This window comes from Culex quinquefasciatus, chromosome 3, assembly GCF_015732765.1.
Source record: "Culex quinquefasciatus strain JHB chromosome 3, VPISU_Cqui_1.0_pri_paternal, whole genome shotgun sequence".
Lineage (NCBI taxonomy): Eukaryota > Metazoa > Arthropoda > Insecta > Diptera > Culicidae > Culex > Culex quinquefasciatus.
Genome location: NC_051863.1, coordinates 4,110,062 through 4,130,964, shown reverse-complemented (window position 1 = coordinate 4,130,964; position 20,903 = coordinate 4,110,062). Strand labels below are relative to the sequence as shown.

The 20,903-nt window shown below is 52.9% G+C and overlaps 1 protein-coding gene across 1 annotated transcript; it reads left to right on the top strand.

Annotated features, from left to right (window-relative positions):
- Positions 1–3,656: 3,656 nt before the first annotated feature.
- Positions 3,657–20,663, top strand: LOC6044741 (protein purity of essence). Its single transcript, XM_038262824.1, has 8 exons — positions 3,657–3,818; positions 4,027–4,124; positions 4,235–4,671; positions 4,737–11,529; positions 11,587–15,970; positions 16,027–16,515; positions 16,573–20,156; positions 20,223–20,663. Exons 1-8 carry the CDS (start codon positions 3,703–3,705, stop codon positions 20,354–20,356), a joined length of 16,035 nt encoding a protein of 5,344 aa, XP_038118752.1. The 5' UTR covers positions 3,657–3,702; the 3' UTR covers positions 20,357–20,663.
- The last annotated feature ends 240 nt before the right edge of the window (positions 20,664–20,903 follow it).

The following is a 20,903-nucleotide window of genomic DNA, read 5'->3' as shown; positions in this document are numbered from 1 at the left end:
CATTGGAAAACCGTATAAATACAGTTTATGTATCAAACCATCATGCCAAACATTGTCAAAAGCCTTCTCAACATCCAACAAAGCCATAGCAGTTGATTTAGACTCAAGCTTGTTCTGCTTGATGATTTTAGTTACTCTCGTAAGCTGATGAGCAGTATTATGTCCCTTTCGGAAGCCAAACTGCTCATTCAAAATTATATTATTATCGTTGGTAAAATCCAAAAGCCTTGAATAGATGACCTTCTCAAAGAGTTTGGACAGACTACTCAAAAGACTAATGGGACGATAACTTGTTGGCGATGTTGGATCTTTTGAGGCTTCAAAATTGGTATGACTTTGCCCAGCTTCCAATTGGTGGGGAAGTAACCAAGTTGCAAACATTTATTGAAAATATTGGCTAGATGTTGAAAGAACTGATCACTCTGTTTTTCAACACTAGATTAAAATGTTATCAAAGCCTGGAGCTTTCATATTTTTCATTTGTTTAACTGCAACTTTGACTTCCTCACCAGAAACATGGGAATCTGCAGGAAATTCAAAGGTAGAGTCATTGATTGTTGAAATACTATTGGCAACTGATGTTTCTTTACGGCTGGTCATGGAAGCGCCAAGATTATGTGAACTAACAAAATGAAGCCCAAGTGCATTTGCCTTTTCCTCGGATGTAATCAAACGAGAATCCTCAACAATAAGAGGAGGAATAGGCTTTGGTTTGTTTTTAAGAACTTTTGAAAGTTTCCAAAATGGTTTTGAATAATTCCCAAGCTGGCTTACATGTTTTGAAAATTCTTGATTTCTGATATTGTCAAGTCGGTCTTGTATGATTTTGTTCAAATTGTTCACTGAAATCTTTTGTCATAGTCCCCAGTCCGTTGATATTGTCTCCTATAAACATTCCTAAGTCTAATCAAGTGTTTAGTATCTACGTCAATATCAGTTACCTTAAAATTAACAGGAACCTCCCGAACGTTGGCAGCCTCTGCTTGGTTGATAGCCTGCTGGATCACCTCCAGCGAACGATCAATATCGGCAGAAGTTTCCGGGTGTTGATCATAGTCGATGTTGCTGTCGACCACTTGCTGAAACTGCTGCCAGTCAACGTTGTGGTAATCTTTCCGGGTTGGTTGCCGCTGCGGAGTAACGGAAGCTCCAACCTCCACAACCACCGGATAGTGATCAGAACTCAACTCTTCAAACACCTCAGGATGAGCCACGTTCTCAGCCATATTGGTAATGAAGAAGTCGATGATTGAGTGATTCCCAGACCGAGCCACCCTCGTTGGACGATCCGGACTCACAACGTTGTAGTATCCGTTTTGCAGATCGTTGTGCAGAATCACTCCGTTCCGATTCCTCCTGCTGTTGCCCCAAACTTCATGCTTCGCGTTGAGGTCACCAGCGATGATGTACTTTGCGCTCCGCCGTGTCAGCTTCTGGATATCGCTCTTCAGTTTTGCTGCTGAACCATCTCTGGAATTCACCTGACGTGGGCAGTATGCAGCAATGAAGAGTACTGGGCCAACCGAAGTGGGAATTTCCACCCCAACGGCCTCGATGATGTCCAGCTTGAAGTGTGGCAGCCGGCGTGGCTTGAGATCACGATGAACAGCGACAAGCACACCTCCTCCTCCAGAGGTGGTCCTGTCGAGCTGCGTCGCGATCTTGTAGTTTTGCAGATAAACTTTTTCACCGGGCTTCAGATGAGTTTCCGTGATGGCAGCTACGTCGATCTCCTTCTCGCGAAGAAAATCCACCAGCTCTAGGTTCTTCCTCCTAATGGAGCAAGCGTTCCAATTCAGCAGCTTGAGGGACCTACGATCCATACTGGATGACGAACGAGGTCAGCACTTCAATCTGCTGGGTCTTGGTTTTGCATCCACGCAGTGCAGCGGACATCTGTTTGAAAATATTGAGGAGTTCGGTTGAGGTGTAAAGATCATTACCATTTTCCTCAACTGCTGGTTCTTGGGTTGGTCTTGGCTCCTGGCTGAAGCCCGGTGGTGGCGGTCTCGGCTCCTGGCTGGAACCCGGCCGTGGATGATTCATCTCAGCTCTCTTCCTGGGATCCAACGGCAACGGTGCCAAGTTCGGGACCTGGCGTCGCGGTTGAAGAGGTGGAAAATTTTGCTCCACCAGGGCTGGAGGAGTTCTACGACGCTGAGGCTGATTCTTCGTCGATGCTTGCTGCCGAATTTTCACGAACTCAGCTCTCTTGGGGCACTTTCGGTCGGTTGACGAGTGCTCACCGTTGCAGTTGAGGCACTTCACCAGCGAATCTTGGATGCACTGGGATGTGATGTGCGCATCGGTACCACATTTGGCGCAACGACGCTTTAGGTGGCAGTTCTTACCTCCGTGCCCGAAGCCCAGGCAGTTGAAGCATTGTGTGACGTCACGGTGCACTGGTCGGTATCGCTCCCACGACACGATAATGTTGAAAACCGCTCGAATCGCCTTCAGCTCAGGAAGCGTCGTCGATCCCTTAGCCAAATGCAGCAGGTAGAGCTGGTCACGGTACTTGATGTCTTTGTTGCGTCGGCTCATTTTGTGCACGGCCAACACATCCAGTTTCAAAACTTTTAGCTCGGCAGCTAATTCCTCCACTGGCATGTCGTACAGACCTCTGACGACGATTTTGTACGGCTTATCCATGACGACATCATGGGTAAAGTACTCCGCCTCGTTTTCGGTCAAGTAATCCTTGACCAGTTGATAGTGCTGCCTGGATTGCACCAGCACCTTAAATCCGTCCTGACACAGACGAATGTTGCCTAGGACTTTCCCAGACTTGATGAGTTCAACCAGCCCCGCTCGAAAGTCGATCGTTGCTGCTGATTGCCTCACATAAAAAGGAGGCAGTTTCTCCTTTCGCTGTTTCACTTCATTCTCCTTTGCTTCCGCTACCTGGTCCTCGTCAGGCAGTCCAGCGAACTTGTTGTTCTTCAATAGCTGCTCCTCGTGCGACGAAGAGTTCTCCTCCTCCTCATCCATCGGTACAGTACCGTCGCTCTTTTTCGTCTTTTTGCTGTTCGATGTCACTTCCAAAAGCACCTTCCTTTTGGAAATCCCCGGTTTTTGGCCATCAGTTGAGGCCTCAACCTTCCTTTTGGAAATTCCCACTTTTTTGCCTGCTTGAGCCGCAGGTAGGGCAATATTGCCGGCGTTTTGCGCCGGGACGCGACGAGTCATGTTGATTCAGACAACCTTCACCAACGAATGCTCGGATAACAATGAGCTGTTGACTTTCTCCCTTCTTTCTCTACGAAGTGTCATTTTGAATTATGTTGTGTTCCGGGTTTTCGCGGCACTTGGATTGACAGCTGTTGTCAGTTTGTACGGAAAAATGAGAAAGATAAACTTTAAATTTCGACTTACTGAAATTTGCGTTGAAAACATTTTTGTACAGTCGAAATTCTCGGTAGAAAAATGTTTTTTTCATAACTTTACATTTTAATAATTTAGTTCAATCTAAAAATTATCAGAATTATTGTCGAAAAACAGCAATCGCGACTGAAATTAAAAATCAGTAAAGCAAACTATTTCTCACTATTTTTCGTGTTGCGTGCAAACGTCAACAATGCGCACCGTCATCGGCCGGGCTGCCAAATCGTCCTAATTTTCGCGACTTTTACAAGCAGTCGAGCCCGGTGCAAGCTGACACCCCTGCGGTCACAGTGAAAAATCAAACCCAACGGGAGCAAGATGGCTGCACACTCGGGAGGAATCGATTGGGCGAAAATTTTGCCCCTTTTGAGCAATTCAAGTGAAAATGTTAGCAAATCCGACACGCAAAATCTGGTGAAGACCATCATCCAAAGGTAGGTGGCCAGTTGGGACTCCGGTGGGAGGCATTTGGGCGGAGAAAAGGTTGATTGCAGTCCGGGGGGAGAAAATTTTCAACAATGGCGACTGTCGGCCCCAAGGCGGAGCTCCAAAGTTTGTGCAACTCGCACTCCCAGATGTTGGCTGGCGTTCCCGAAGGGGGCCCACCTTTTGCTGATCGATTTTCGTCCTTTCTTTTTGCAGCGAAAATGAAATCTTGGATCACGATGCGGCCCACAAGCAGTTTTTCGACAGTTTTGTCGTGCTGGCGGCCGAATATCTCACCAACCAAGTCACGACACGTAAGTTTTCTTTTTGTTTTCATCAAACATAATGGAAGTCGTCGGCCATTGCTGAATCGATTTTTTTTTTTTCGCAATGAATCATCTTTGAACAATTTTCTCCTCCGCAGTATCGCAGACCCAGCTGCCGCAGTTTTCCGAAGCTGCGACGGTCCTCATCCGGTACATTCTGCAGCAGCACCAGGACGTGCAGGCTCCGAACAAGCCGAGCATTCTGCTGATGGCCCTCAAAGTGCTGTGCGAAGGGCGCAAAGATTCCGGCGAGAATGGCACCGGAACCGGTTCCGGATCGTCGATAATTTCCGCGTCCAGCATGAAGTACCTCAAGTATCCGGAAGCGCATGGCAAATCTTCGTGCGGTGGCAGCTCGTCTTCCGGTGTGGGTGTCAGCTCCGGTGGTAGTGGCTCGGAGAAGGACAGTCCCAAGAGTGAGATGAAACGCTCGCGCTCAGATCTGTCCACCGTCATTCTGCAACAGCTGACGACCCCGTTGGGGGCCGGCGCGTTTACGTTCGCCACGTTGAGTGAGGAGCAAATTGATTGCACCGTAAGTTGTCTTTTGAATATTGTTGCTGATTTTGAATAACTTATTTTCAATTTCCTTCAAACCAGGACATGTTCGTCAAGTCCAACATCCAGTGCCTGCAGGCGACCAACGGAGGCGACACGCTGTACAAGTGGTGCTGCAACTCGCTGGCCACTCTGGCGAAATATCGCGCCAAGTACGAAGAGTGCACCATCCAAGGCAAACCACTCTACTTACCGATTACGACCACGGAGGCGAGCGCCGTCAAGGCGAACCTCCCGCAAATTGAGTCCGACATTTCGAACCTGCTGCTGGCGGTGTCCATGCCCGTGTTAGACCTTTGCCCTTCGAAGATTGCGCTGCTCTCGCAGTGCGCCATGTCCGCGCTGTACTGTGGCGTGCTGACTTCAACCGCCGTGAGCGTCCTGACGATGGCCGCAAGTGGATCGCAGAAGAGTGCATCGTCATCGCAACTGCAACAGAAGGAGCAACAACAGCCGGGAAACACTCCGTCGCAGAAGGAAGCTGACGACGAAGACGACCTGGCCCGGATCGTTGTTGATCGAGCGTTGGAAATTTTCACAAAGATTGGAAGCATTTTGAAGAGTTCGACGCGAACCCACATCTACCAGAACCACGTCTGCATGGGCGCGTGGCTGCTCATCTCCGGCATCCAAGGGACGATGGGAGCTTCGGGCAACCCGGGCGGAGGTTCCGTGCAGACAACGGCTTCGGTCAAAACGTCCGAGGAGAGTCTCAAGGGTAGAAGCCCGTTGAAAACGTTGGACGTACCGCAGATGGCGTCTGCCGCACCGACTCCGGCGCTCAGAGTGAACCTGTTCAAGGTTCAGCAAGGCTTCGGCGTTCTAAACGCGGCCATCGCCCGGCACAGCATCACGCTGCTTACGGAACTGATCGACGATTTGAAGATTGACTCTCGTACCGACGACGAAGAGTACAGCAGCATCGAGTCGGCCGGTTTCGATATCCTGGGACAGTATTCCTCAATCCAACGCGTTGTTCGTGTACTCAACAGTGCTACGTTGCAACAGCTGATGACCTTCCTGGCTACGGTGTCCTACCGGAAGGCATGCACTCTGCGCAGAATCAACACGAAAACCACCAACGAAGGCGAACCGATGAGCTACAGCGATTCCACGACCTACTACAACGACACCTTTTCCTGCTCGGAAGGAAGTGAACCCGAAGAGGAGGACAGCGACAGCTATTTGGGCCTCTGGTTCAAGGAGACTCTTTCCCCAGAGGCGAACGAGGAGATGACGGAGTCCCAGGAGCAGGAGAAAAAGGAGGAAAAACGGCACGGCAGCAACCTGGTTCCGGCCAAGGATGAACCGCACGAGTATCTCAACTTGAGCTCGCTGATTTTCAACTTTTTCGACGTTTCCCTCGGGGGTCAACACATCTATCTGAACCGTTACGTACGCACCGGACTTAGCGAGCAGCAAATGGTTCTACTCGCTAATATTCTCCGCGACTTGGACCGTGACTCGGCGCGTGGCGAACCCGAAAACTCCGGTTGTCTTCAGTGGCAAAACGCGATGGTAAAGTTCTCCGGTTCCGTCGGTCGTTACCTGCACAATCTGATCTCCAACTCGCTGCTAAACGAGTCGCTGCAATCGGCACTGCTGCTTCATCTGGGCGTTTCACCGTGGACCCAAGATTCCAACATCTGGCCACTGCAGGTGTATTCCCGAACGCTAGCCGTACTCGTGCAAATCTTGCTGCTGAAACCATCGCAAGAAAAGGAAGCGGCCTGCCTTTCGGTTTGGCACCGCCTGGTGAACACACTCGTCGAAGGCGTCTGCTCCAACCCAACCATCCCGAACGAAACAGAAATCGAAGACCTCAACGTGGAACATGCCCAGCTGCTGCTCTTCCTGTTCCATTCGCTCAACCTCATGCAGAAGAAGTCGATCCTGCTGCTGACCGCCGGCGGAGTGATTCGTTGCTCGGAAGTGTGCCGTTCGGTCACTCCGGAAAAGCCACTTCGTGACCACCAGATCATGCTCCTTTCGAGACTGCTTCTGTTCCTCGAGTATCTCATGAAGCACCTGTACAACCCGCCGAACGTGCTGCTCGAGCAGGTTCGCTGGAATCTGTTTAGCGTGTTCACGCTCGACTCGGAACAGAAAATTTCCGATCTCATCAACTACAAGACCAAAATGATGTCGTTCTGCCGCAAGGACATCGAGGACAAGCACAAGAAGCTGGCCAACGAGTTCAGCGTGGGCGGAGTGAAGCCCAAGTTCTACTCGCTCACAACCGTCGACGCAAAGATCCAGCAAGAGTTCAAGCTGGACGGGCTGGCGTGGAACTTTATCCTGTGCACACCGGACAAACTCAAGTATCCGTGGCTGATTGACGCGTTGATCGACATTCTCAGCATTACGGACATGTGCCTGGCCAAGATTCCGTACCAGACGCTTTGCGCCGTTCACTACTGCTTCAGTTTGTGCTGGAAGCTGCTGCTGGGTCTGCCACCGTCGACGCAACACGTCGAGGCACTGATGCAGGAAAAGGTTCCCAATCTGCACTCGCTGCTTTGGTCGATTCGTTGTCTGCATCCGATCACCCACTCGCACTACCTGATCGTTAACAGTCTGGTGAAGCAGGGCATGTACACCCAGTCGGCGGAAGCGCTCTGGAACCGCCTCACGGATCACGTCTCAGACGTCAAGTACAGTCTCAAGCTGACGCTGCTCGGTCTGGAATCATTCGCCGCCTCGTTCGCGCCCGATCAACCGCGGCTGTCGAAAATCATTCTACTCGACGCGCTCGTCTCCCACCTGTACGCGATTTGCTGGGCGGAAAAGGAAGGCGTCAACATCAAGACCAAGTCGAACAGCAGCAGCAGCTCGTCCAGCAGCAGTAGCAGTTCGACCTCGAGTAACAGCAGCTCCACGTCGACCAGTTCGAGCGGAAGCGATTCCAGCGTGGGAACCGTCGGGCAGACGCAGCTCACCGTAACGCCGGCTGTCGCAAGTACGACTGAGGTCACGGCCGCCGCTACACCTGGCGTTGAGGCCGTCAAGTTGGCCTCGCGGAACGATTTGACGCGCAGTTTGGTGGTGAAACTGATGGAAGTGCTGGATATTGTGAAGCAAGCCACCTACAAGACCATGTTCCAGAATTTGAGTGGTCAGATTCCGGCCTCGCTGATCGAACCGCTGATTGCGATCTGTGGCTCGAAGAATACCTTCTGTCAGGATTTGTCCACCCAACTGATTGGGCTGATTACCGGCCAGGACAAGGACTTGATTTCGGTCGAGTGGCGCAAAAATCTGTCGATTCCCAGCGAGGACAACTTTACAAGCGGATCGTTCCCGGTTGAAATGCACACGCTGACCGTGATCAGCAACCTTACCGAGACTTCGAAACATTTGACCAACTCTATTCTACTCTCGCTGAAACATGCGCTCAAATCGTGCGTCAACTTGATCTACTACATGTTGCCGAATTACGACGATAAAGATCTGGACAACGAGCTGAAGGATATCCTCATTCCGATGGTGTTTGATCTGCGTTCGGAATACCTGTACGACGTGGTCAACAAGTGTCTGGAGTCCCTGCTGGGTGGCGACAACAGCTCGGAGACGTACCAGCTGCTGGCCTACTCCAACATCCTGCGCCACAGCTATCAATTCCTCATTGAATACACGGAACTCTCCGCCCAAGGACAGACGATCAGCATCGAGGAGACCGTCCTGCACAACATTGTCAAGTTCTGGGAGTCGATGCTGGACAAATCCATCGGACTGAAGGCCATGCGAGAGTTCTTTTACGAAAGCAAGAAGGGCAACCTGGTTCAAATTCTGCTCTCGTTCACCGGCACAAATCTGTCGCAGAAATACTCAACGAAAGTGATGCAGTTTTTCGAAAAGTTGTTTGCCGCCTCCGAGAAGCTCGACGCCCAGTTCGATGAAGAAGAGGTTTGCAGCTGCATCAGCGAGCTCGCGGACGCGGACGCCATCAAACTTAAGAACTGGCTCAGCCACATTCTGCTTGGACCGCGAGGCGCCAGCCTCACAGCTGGCGGTTCGAACGCTTCCAGCAACGTCCCAACGCCGACCAACATGGCAACGGTATCGGCGATACCCAGCATCACCGACCAGTTGGCCGTTTCGGCCACCTCCGACAACAACACGGGGAACAACGCGTCGGTGACGGGCGCGGACGCGATGGAGATCGACTTTGAGTGCATGCCCTGGCAGCGGGAAACGAGCCGCACCGGCAACGACATCGTCGACGAAGCGCTCGAGAAGAACGGGAAGCTGCTGCAAACGCTGGTCAAGTACATTGTCGCCGAGAATCGGATTGCGCCGTCCGTGTCGGAAGCCCTGTTCCAGGCGTTGATCCAGATCGGGCACAATCTGCTCTGTCCGGCTCAGGAGGCGATCGAATTTGCTGACCTGCTGCAGGTGATGATTACGCTGGCCGACGCCGGGAAGGGTCGTGGCCACGCGATGCTGTTTACTGCGGCGGTGGATTGGTTGGAGATTTCCAAGAACCAGGTCCTCGAGAACAAGGGTGGCAAGAATGGAGCGAGATCGTCCGTTCAGTTGGAAAACGTTACGGCAATCTTGAAATACATGAGCGATTTGCTGCTTGGACTGGGCGCCGGAGGAAGTCGCGCGGCCAACTCGCTGGACGAAGAGTCACCGCTGGAGGTGGAAGACATCCTCGATGATCTGGGTGGTGACGATGAGGACAGCGCGGTGGAGGACTCGGACGAGGACAGTCTCAGTAACAAGCTGTGCACGTTCTCAATCACGCAGAAGGACTTTATGAACCAGCACTGGTACTATTGTCACACGTGCAAGATGGTCGACGGCGTTGGCGTTTGCTCGGTTTGTGCTCGCGTGTGTCACAAGAACCACGACATCAGCTACGCCAAGTATGGGAACTTTTTCTGCGATTGCGGCGCCAAGGAGGACGGATCGTGCCAGGCACTGTCTCGCCGCAGCAACTCCGGACACGGCGAAGATTCGATACTTGGGTCGGCGTTGCCACGATCCACCGACCCAGATTCGGTGCTGCTGACGAGCTCACTCCGACGTCGTGCTTCGAGCCCAAGTAGCCAAAATGCGAACCAATCCGGGGGTGGTCAAATGACGGAGAAGGAGCTACTGCTGACGAAGATCATCGAAAGCTCCAAGGACATTCTGAGTAACCCGGATCAGTGGAAAACCGTCGTACGATGCATTTTGACGTTCTTCAACGGACTGATGCCGGCCATTGCCGACCACTGCGCCAAGTACTCAACGGTCGGATGTCACCTGCGGGCTCGTAACGCCCTGGAACGGCTCCACCAACCGGAAAAGTCGTACTCTTTCAGCGACCAGATCATGGTGGCCACGCTGGGATCCCAGGAGGGAGCCTTCGAAAACGTCCGAATGAACTTCTCGGGCGAGCAAGGTCAAACCATCAAGCAGCTGCTGTCTTCGAACCTCGTCCGCCGCGTTGCCTTGTGCTGTCTGTCGTCGGTTCACGGAAAACGCCAACAGTTGGCCATTTCACACGAGAAAGGAAAGGTCACCATTCTGCAGCTGTCCGCGCTTCTGAAGCAAGCTGATGCCGCCAAGAAGAAGCTCACCCTGACAAGACTTGCGTCGGCTCCAATTCCCTGCACGGTTCTTTCGTTGGCATCGAACCCGGCCAACGAAGATTTCCTGGCCGTTTGTGGGCTGAAGGAGTGCCACATTCTTACCTTTACCAGCACCGGTGCAACGAACGAACACATCGTGCTGACTCCACAGCTTGAAACTGGAAACTTTATCAAGCGAGCCATCTGGTTGCCGTGCTCGCAAACGAAGCTCGCCCTGGTGACGGCTGATTTCGTCAAGATCTACGACTTGGCCGAGGACAGTTACAGCCCGCAGTACTACTTTTTGGTGCCCAGCGGAAAGATCCGTGACTGTACGTTTGTGTACCAGGAGGACGCGTACTACATGCTGATTATGTCCTCGCACGGATACATCTACACGCAACCGTTGAGTGACGAGAGTTTGGCCAAGCATGGTCCGTTCTACGTTACAAGCACCCTCGAACTGGACCATCCATCGATCACGGACGACAATGGACAAATCCTTGCCGGCGGAGTGTCCATCTACTACTCGCACGTGCTCCAGATGCTGTTCTTCAGCTACGTCGCCGGACGCAACTTTATGGCTCCGTTGTCCAATGTGAACCAGGGCGTCAAATGTGTCATCAATCTGATCTCAAACCCAGCTTCGAAGGTGTTTTCCAAATCCACGACCCAGCCGCTCTGCCAGTGGACGGAAATTCCTGGCCACCCAGGTCTCATCTGCGCCATGATGCAGAACCTCAACAACCCGGTCATCTTCATGATCAAACCGGACGGCTACGTTGCGCAGGAAATCAAAGCGCAGAACGCCAAGGCCAAAATCATGGACATGGTCGCGATTCGTCATTCGGTGTCCGGCGTGGAAAAAACGACCCTCATCCTGCTCTGCGAAGACGGCAGTCTGCGAATCTACGCGGCCCACCCGGAAAACACCGGCTACTGGCTCTCGCCGGAAATTCAACCCATCGGAAATCAGTTCCAAACCGGAAGCTGCTCCAAGTCGCGCAAGTCTAAGAAAGCCAACAAGCAGAACGCCAACAACCCGGTCGGTGGCAAAGGTGGCGTCGCTTCTGCGCCGGCCTTCCCGATTGATTTCTTCGAGCATTGCACGCTCATGAACGAGGTCGAGTACGGCGGCAACGATCTGCTGCAGATTTACAACACCCAGCACCTGAAGCATCGGTTGAACTCGACCGGACTGTACGTGACTTCAACGCGGGCCAACGGATTTACGCTGGATGTGATGAACAACGATGCAAACATGGTCATCACCGGTAAGTTTGTAGGCTTATTTGTAAAATTCCAAGATTTGCTTACAAGTTCCCTTTCAGGCATTCGCATCTCCATCGGCTCGCAGGACGTGGCCAAATCGCCCCAAAATGTCACCATTCTCGGGAGGGTCATTCCGACCGTGGCGACACGCGCCCGCTGGTTCGACATTCCGCTAACCCGGGAGGAGAGCTTGCAAAGCGATAAAAAGCTGAGCATCCTGTTTGGTTCGTCGGTTGACGCGGAAAACGTCACCATTCTGGACAGCATCAAAGTGTACGGTAAAACCAAGGACGTGTTCGGTTGGCCCGAAGAGTCGGAAGAGGTGGGCACATCGCAGCTGAACTCCGCAACGCAAACCCAGAATGGACAGCTCGCTGGATCGGTGACCAACGGAGATGGCGGGGATGGGAATGGATCGTCGGGAGCGCAGATAACTCCGCTGGATAAAATGGTTTCGACGATGCTGCAGGTACTCGATAGTGGAGTTTCGTTGCTAGGTGGAGCTAACAGCGAAGAAAATTGCAAGCAAACCGCAATTGACGTGGCCACGATGTTGATTCTGCACCCGACGACCAACCTGGTTCAGCAGGAGGCACGCAGCGTACTGACCACCTGCCATCCTAGCAAGGTAGCTTATCACGCGTTTAAAGACAAGGAAATCCTTGCGGATATCAACGCGCAGCTCAAGAAAATGGCCGATAACAAAGACTATCGCAAGATTGATCCGGAAGCGTTCTACCGTGTGGTGCTGATGACGCGAGGAATCGCCATCCAAAGACCGCAAGCGCTCACCAAGATCTGCTCCGAGAACCAGTTCCCCATTTTGCAACAGCTAATGGAACTGATGAAGGCTCTGTACCGCATCACTCCAGCGTACGAAGAGCCGCTGGCGATTGTGAAGCAGGGATTGTCTCACGTTGAAGCCGTCGTCTACTCGCTGGTGGAGATCATATACGCTTTTGCGCTGGCCGACAATGAAATGGTAGAACCGATGACCAAGTTCTTCGTGGAGTTGTTACTCGACACCGCGCCCATCATCAGCCACAGCGCCAAGCAGGCAATGATTCGCTTGCTTCGTCCGAAAGTGCGTCGTCGCAAGGTTCTGATCGAGAGTCCACCCGTTTGTTCGACACCAACTCCGTCGACTGTTGTGCCCAGCTTGGCCGGACCATCGACCTCGAACGCAGCAGCTGCGTCCTCTTCAACTGGCGCTGTCGGTGGATCTGCTTCGAACGATGACTTTGCCGGTGCAATACAGGAAGTGGACGCCATTGAATCGCTCGGATTGGAACCGTCCGGAGGTAATCAGGCACTTGCCTCATTGGAAGCATTGCTCGGCGTTGGCTTCCCACACCTGCTGGAAACGCCCGATGCAGATGATGAAACCATTATGGAGATTGCCATCGCGTTGAGCCTGCAGGACAACGAAACTGATCTGGCGGCGCTGCAGCAGAGTATCGCTCAGTACCAAGGAAGAAATCGTAACCAAGCCCCGGGACTGCCAGCGGCCATCGCCGGCGGATCGTCGTTCAATGTAGAGTCAAACACCTCCGGTGGAGGTTCGGACGATGACGAAATATCCAACGTGGCTACGGAAGGTTCAACACTGCGTACGAGTCCGGCTGGGGAGCATGCCGGAAGTGGCAGCGGAGGATCGGAAAGTGGTTGCAGCGGAGTCGAGAGTATCGGAGGGACGTCGGGAAGAAGTTCAACGTACGAGGAGCAACCCAATCCGTCACCTCCGAGGACGTCCGGTGTGGACCAGATTCCACAGCCACAGCCGGTTGCTCCACCGGAAGCCGAGGAAGGCGCTGGAGAGAACGCGTGCAAACTCCACGTGCTACGCTATTCAATTCTGAACAAGCTGGTCGAAAACTTTGCCATGTTGGACACCGTCAACGGATCACAGTGCATTCCCTTTATGCAGGTGATTTTGATGTTGACCTCGGATTTGGACGGAAGCCAGGAAGCCGACCAACAAGTGCTGGGTCGTATGCTGCAGGCGTTGGTTGATCGTTTGGAGATTTCTGCGACTAAAACCTACCAGATGTCGAATCGAACGTCCAAAACTGAAGTTCAGCTGATTATCCTTCGGCTGGTTGGCGTTCTGATGGGTAAGGTCAAGTCCAAATCGTCCTCTTCGTCTTCGTCGGGAGGTGCGTCGATGGTCAGCCAAGCAGTTCTGGACAACGCTAACTTTGTGGCCCAAGCAACGGCCAACGCCCTGATGAAGAACAACGCAATCCCGTACTGTCTGATGATCATGGAGTCGTTCCTGCCGCACTGGAAGAATGTGGCCAACAGCGAAGAGCTACCAGCCGTTGTCCCGAATAACGCCAACGCCGGTCCAAATGCTGGTCCATTCATCTCGGGTGGGGCACCGACCAACAGCCTGCTAAAGCCAACGCTATACGGTCTGTCCCCAGATATGCAGCCCTTCTTCGCTCGGCAGTACGTGAAAGGATGCACGGACGTGTTTGAGCTGTACCCACAGGTTCTCACCGAAATGGCCGTCCGCCTGCCGTACCAGGTGCTGAAGTTGTCGTCGGGACACCCGTCCTCTCACGAGTGGTACCATTCGCTGTGTGAGTTCATGACCAACACCCTGTGCGAGTACATGATGTACATGCAATCGCCGGTTCTACGTCGACAAGTGCGCAAACTGCTGCTGTACATCTGTGGTAACAAGGAAAAGTACCGCCAGCTGCGTGATCTTCACTCGCTCGATACACACATGAAGGCGGTCAAAAAGTGCTGCGATGGGAATGCCGCACCCCAAATTCCGGCCATCGGATCCAGTACGAGCGCACTGCTCAGCTATGACTCGCTGGTTGAGCTGACGGAACATTTCCGAGCATGTCAGGAGATTGCATCGATCCGTACGGGAAATTGGCAAAAGTTCTGCGTCCGAAATCCGGACATCCTTTCCTCGTTGCTGAACATCAGCTGCAACCAGCTGGAGGAAGGCGTTTCGTCGATTATTCTACAACTGCTCCAGTCGGCAATCTGCAACACACAAGGCATAAGAGGACCGGACGCGTCCAACTCTGGCAGTGTCAAGATTTCCGTCCTGAAGGAACGCAAGGATCGCGACAAATCGGAGGAATCGGACACCGCGACCGAATCCAAGTTTGACTCGGCACAGTGCATTGCACTCGTTACGCAGATCTTTAACCAGGTGTCGCTGCAAAACCTGACCAAGTTCATCCGCAGCTTCCTGCTGGAAACCAACTCCACCGCCATCCGTTGGCAAGCTCACAGCCTGGTGTACGCGTTCTACGAGAGCAGCAACGAGGCAAACAAGGAACTGCTGCTTCAGTGTTTGTGGGGTCTGTGGCCATTGCTGCCAGCGTACGGAAAGCGAACCGCCCAGTTTGTCGATTTGCTTGGATTCCTCACGCTCAACACCAAATCGCTGAGCGACAAACTGCCCGATTACACTGCCCAAGCGGTGTCGGTTCTGCGCCAACAAAACGAGCTACTCTCGAAGCATCCGAATGCTCCGATTTATACCGCCCTGGGACACGTGCTGGAGCTGGAAGGATTCTACCTCGAGTCGGAACCTTGCTTGGTGTGTAACAATCCGGAGCTACCCTATTCAAACATCAAACTCTCGACCATTAAGGTCGACTCCAAGTTCACGACGACCACCACCATCGTCAAGCTGGTCCAGAGTCACACCATTTCGAAGATCATCCTGCGCATCGCCGACCTCAAGCGAGCCAAAATGGTGCGCACCATCAACATCTACTACAACAACCGCACAGTCCAAGCCGTAGTTGAGCTGAAGAACCGCCCCTCGATGTGGCACAAGGCGCGCAAGGTCACCCTGCAGTCCGGCCAAACCGATGTCAAGATTGACTTTTCGCTGCCGATTACGGCGTGCAACTTGATGATTGAGTACGCCGACTTTTACGAAACGGTCAGCGGATCGAGCGAAAGTCTGCAGTGTCCTCGGTGCAGCGCCGTAGTCGCGGCCAACCCGGGAGTTTGCGGAAACTGCGGCGAGAACGTGTTCCAATGCCACAAGTGCAGAGCGATCAACTACGACGAAAAGGATCCGTTTTTGTGTCACTCGTGCGGTTACTGCAAGTACGCTAAATTTGAGCTGAGCATCTTTGGGCGAGCCTGTTGCGCGGTTGACCCCATTGAAAGCGCCGAAGATCGGGCCAAAACGGTGCAGACCATTCACGCCTCGCTTGAGAAGGCGGACCGATCTTACAAGACGCTGCAGAACAACAAGCAGATTCTGGAGCTGCTCGTGCAGAAGGTGGCCGAGCATAAGCTGGACCGTACGCTGGATGAAACGCTGATTGGAGCGGTTGTTGGGTCTTCGCAGGTCAACAAGGTGATACAGTTGTTGGCCCAAAAGTACTGCGTCGAGTCCAAGTCGACGTTCGAAGAGCTGAGCAAGATTATCCAGAAGGTTCAAGCTTGTCGAAGGTAGGGCGTATTGAATTTAGATTCTGAGTGTTTGCTAATGAACTTGATTTTTGCAGAGAACTCGTCGCCTACGATCGCAGCCAGATGGACTCCCCGGTTGGTGGAACGCTGACCCTTGGAGCGTCTTCGGAGCGGGCCGTTGCTCTGAACAAGTGCTACGGATGTGCGCTGGCCTCTACGGAACAGTGTTTGACTCTGCTGCGCGCGATGGCATCGAACATGCCGTGCCGCGTCGGACTGTGCAACCAGGGCTTGGTGCAGGAACTGGCGCTGAACAATCTTCGCCGTGGAACGAACCAAATTCAGGACGAAGTCCGTCAGCTGCTCTGCCTGTTGACGCGGGATTTGCCGGACGCAACTTTGGATCTGTGCCAGCTGCTGCAGGATCGCGTCAAGATGGCTCTCAGTGGAACCGTTCCGCTGGCCAACCTGGATTCTGCGGTGCGTCATGAGATGGGTCTGCTGGAAGCGATGACCGCCCAGGACGATTCCTGCTGGGAGCTGAAGCTGAAGACCGTCATTGAATTGTTCCTGCAGGCGTCGAGGTAGATTCTATATCGATTTCTCACATCAACAATTTTACAAGTTCCCTCACTTTACAGAGACGTCCGTGGTCCGGCAGTTGCCGTAATTCAACCCTGTTTGCGCATCGTCCAATCGCTCATGTGTCCACCGCTGCCGACGAGCAAGGCCAACAAGGATCTTACCACGCAGGAACTGTGCACCGTTCAGCCGACGGAGGGACTCACCATCAGCTACGAAAAGTGGATAGGCGGCGATCCAAACCACTCGTTCGCGTCCTGGAAGGAACGCATGCCACCGATTACCGGCACGGCAACTCCGCGCGCCGAAGACAGCACCATCCAGCTGGCGCAAACGGCAACTGCCTCAGGCCGCGGCGCTGGTTTGCCGACCACTCCGATCAGCACTTTCCGGTCGGCGCTCGAGCAGAAACGAAGCCAGTTCAGAAACGCATATTTGTACGAAAAGTACGGCAGACGCTGGCGGCAGAAGGTCCTGGGCAAGGGTGTGAACGCGGTTCCGCTGGAGTTGACGGCCGCTTGGTTGCAACCGGTGCTGTTCAATACCAACTCGCGGCTGGGTCGTCAGCTGGCGTGCGCTTTGGTTACATCGTTGAGTCGGACGCCTGAACGTAAGCGAGAGATTTTGGACCTGCTAACCAGTTTTCTGAAGCACATTGGTGAAAGTGGTGAAGCCAGCGCAGAGTTTATCGCTCTCTATCGTATTTTGGCGGACGAGACCCCGTGGCGACAGTATCTGGCCTTGAAGGGAGTTCTCTCGTTGATCGCCGACCTGTTGACTGTTGAAATTGAAAAGATTCATCGTCTGGAAGAAACGACCCTTTCCTCGGATTTGGCACAAGGCTACGCGTTGAAGCAGCTCGTCGAGTTGATGGCCATGTTTTTGGACAATCCACCGATCCGGAAGGCGTTCAAGGGCAAACTGCTCGGCTCGGTACTCCAAGGATATCTCAATCTGCGCAAGCTTGTGGTTCAACGGACTCGCCTCATCGACGATGCGCAGGAGAAGCTGTTGGAGATGTTGGAGGAGATGACCACCGGAACGGAGGAGGAAACGGCGGCCTTCATGGCGGTTTGCATCGATACCGTACGCAAGACTTCGACGACGGACGTCAAGACTCCGGTGTTTATGTTTGAACGTCTGTGCTCGATAATTCACCCGGAGGAGAATGACGTCGGGGAGTTCTTCCTGACGCTGGAGAAGGACCCGCAGCAGGAAGACTTTTTGCAGGGCCGTATGTTGGGCAATCCGTATCCTTCGAACGAGGCCGGGTTGGGTCCGTTGATGCGAGATGTGAAGAACAAGATTTGCATCGACTGCGAACTGGTAGCTTTGCTGGACGACGACAACGGAATGGAACTACTGGTGCATAACAAAATCATCAGTTTGGATCTGCCCGTCAAGGAGGTTTACAAGAAGGTTTGGCTGCAGGAAGGTGGCGAACGCGATGCCATGCGTATTGTTTACCGCATGCGGGGTCTGTTGGGAGATGCCACGGAAGAGTTTATCGAAACGCTCAACGCCAAGAGTCAGGAAGAGGTGGACAACGAGCAGCTGTACCGTATGGCGAACGTGCTAGCGGACTGTGATGGACTCAAGGTGATGCTCGATCGAATCGGAAGTCTGCAGAACGTATCGAGGTCTAGAACTCTGTTGCAAGTGCTGCTGAAGCTGTTCCTGCTGAGCGTAAAAGTGCGTCGCTGCCAGGAGGTGCTGTGCCAGCCTGAACTCGGCGCCATCAACACCCTGCTCAAGGTACTGCAACTCTGTCTGCAAAGCGAAAACGACGCACAGCAATCCGTTGTGACGGAGAAGTTGCTCGAAATCATGGAGACGATTCTGTCCAAGGCCGCTTCCGACACGCTGGACTCTTTCCTGCAATTTTCGCTTACCTTCGGTGGACCCGAGTACGTTCAGGCGCTTCTATCCTGTACAAACTGCGCGAACGTACGTAACAATCCGTCGGTTCTGCGCCACCTGATTCGTGTGCTGGCCGCACTCGTGTACGGCAACGACATCAAAATGGCACTGCTGTGCGAGCACTTCAAGGAGGTGTTTGATTTCGACAAATTCGACGCGGACCGCACCCCGGAGGACGAGTTCAAGCTGGAGCTGTTTTGTGTCCTGACCACCGGAATCGAGCACAACTCAATCGGAGGTATTCTGAAGGACTACATCATGAGTCTGGGCATTGTGGACAAAGCACTGGGTTACATCGTAAATCACGCTCCGTGTGTCAAACCGACCCTGCTACGAACCGATTCGGACGAGTTGAAGGAGTTTATCTCGCGAGCCTCTCTGAAGTACATCCTGCGGGCGCTAACCGGACTGGCAACGAAGCATGAGGCAACCCAGCTGGCCGTCGCCAAGGACATCATTCCCATCATCCATCGGTTGGAGCAGGTGTCCAGCGATGAGCACGTCGGATCGTTGGCGGAGAATTTGCTTGAAGCGCTGTGCACCGAACCGGCCACCGCAAAACGTGTCCAGGAAGTGCGTGACTTTACACGTGCCGAGAAGAAACGGCTCGCGATGGCAACCCGCGAAAAGCAACTGGACGCGCTAGGAATGAGAACCAACGAAAAGGGTCAAGTTACGGCCAAGGGCTCAATCCTGTCGCAAATCGAGAAGCTTCGTGAAGAAACGGGACTTGCATGCTTCATCTGCCGCGAAGGTTACGCCTGCCAGCCGAACAAGGTGCTGGGAATCTACACCTTTACCAAGCGAGCCAACGTCGAGGACTTTGAGATGAAGCCGAAGAAAACCGTGGGCTACACGACGGTCACGCACTTTAACATCGTACACGTGGACTGCCACATGTCGGCCATCCGGCTCGCCAGAAGTCGCGACGAGTGGGAGAGCGCCTCGCTGCAGAACGCCAACACTCGCTGCAACGGGCTGCTTCCGCTGTGGGGACCGGACGTGAGCGAATCTTCGTTCTCGTCGTGCATGGCTCGCCACAACAACTACATGCAAGAGTCAACCCAGCGGTGCGAAATAACGTTCTGCAGTTCTATTCACGATTTGAAGCTGCTCTTGGTGCGCTTTGCCCAGGAAAAGAGTTTCCACGAGGACGCCGGCGGCGGTGGACCACAATCCAACATGCACCTGGTGCCGTACCTGCTGTTCTACAGTCTGTACACCCTGCTGTCGTCTCGTTCGTACTCGCGCGAAGAAATGCTTCTGAGCTCTTACCTAACCCACAAACCGTCGGAGCGTTGGCTCGAGTGCGCGTACGAAGCCGATGGTCCGTTCTACCTGATAGCCATGTCACTGGCCCTGCACACCCCAGGTATTTGGAACCGCAACAGGTTGGCCCACCTCAAGCGACTGATCGTGATCGCCCACGCGCGCCACGTGAGCCCCAACTCCATCTGCAAGTTTATCGCCCCGGCCGACAAGTCCCAAAAGGACTACAGCGTGTACAAGCCGTACCTGCTGATGTGGGCGCTGGTCGATTTGATCTACAAAAACTTCTTCCGCACCGTCACCACGCCCAAGGACGAGGACTGGCCGATTTCGCTGTTTGACTACATCCGCCGCAACGACGAATCGATGCTGAAGCACGCGGACAGCACGCTGGAGACGTTCTCCGACGAGTTTGTGCCGTGCACGTCGTTTGCCGAGTTCTGCGATGTCGCCGGTAAGTTCAGCGATGATTGCGTTGATTTTTGAAGCGGTTTTTGAAATTTCTGCTTTTTTCCAACAGGACTGCTCGGAGATATTGAAAATCCGGACGGATGGCTGGACGAGCTGTTGCAGGCGTTGCCCTCGCCGGGATCGTCCGCCGCCGGTGGGTCTTCATCGGCCTCCGGTAGCGGCCCGTCGTCGACGAGCGCTTGAGTTTGGTACGAACGGTCACCGGCCATTGGTGACGATGACGATGATTGGTGATGGTAAATTGAAGTTCTGCGTACATTATATACTATCCACGATATGCAATTATTTAACCCAAAATGTCAAACTGTTTGAAATATGAAATACATTTGATAGAGTTGGCAGTGATTTAGTAATATTCTCAAATATAAACATTAAAACAGTAACAGAATACTGAAAATAATAGCCGATGCACGCCCTATAATATGAGTGTTTAATCAATTCACGTTCTTATCAAAAATAAAAATAAAGCAGCAATTTAAAAAATCTTAAACTAAAAGACCTTCCTTTTATCACAGCCTTCCTTTAAAAAACTACTCAATTTGAATACTCTGGTTGATAAACGACTCAAGATTATAGACCTATTTTCAGTTTGGAGATGGCCCAGACGGCAAAGCTGGAGTTGAAGCAGCGCTGGAAGTGCAAACGGTTGAATATGCCACAAACGACTGTTCTGGTTATATCGAAGATATTACTAGGATGAACGATTCTCACCGGTGAGTAGGATGAAGAT

Excerpts from the sequence above, each read along its gene's own strand:
- LOC6044741 (XM_038262824.1), top strand. The coding sequence starts at position 3,703 with ATGGCTGCACACTCGGGAGGAATCGATTGGGCGAAAATTTTGCCCCTT. Across the intron at positions 16,516-16,572 it reads TTGTTCCTGCAGGCGTCGAG|AGACGTCCGTGGTCCGGCAG; the intron begins GTAGATTCTATA and ends CTCACTTTACAG. Across the intron at positions 20,157-20,222 it reads CGAGTTCTGCGATGTCGCCG|GACTGCTCGGAGATATTGAA; the intron begins GTAAGTTCAGCG and ends TTTTTCCAACAG.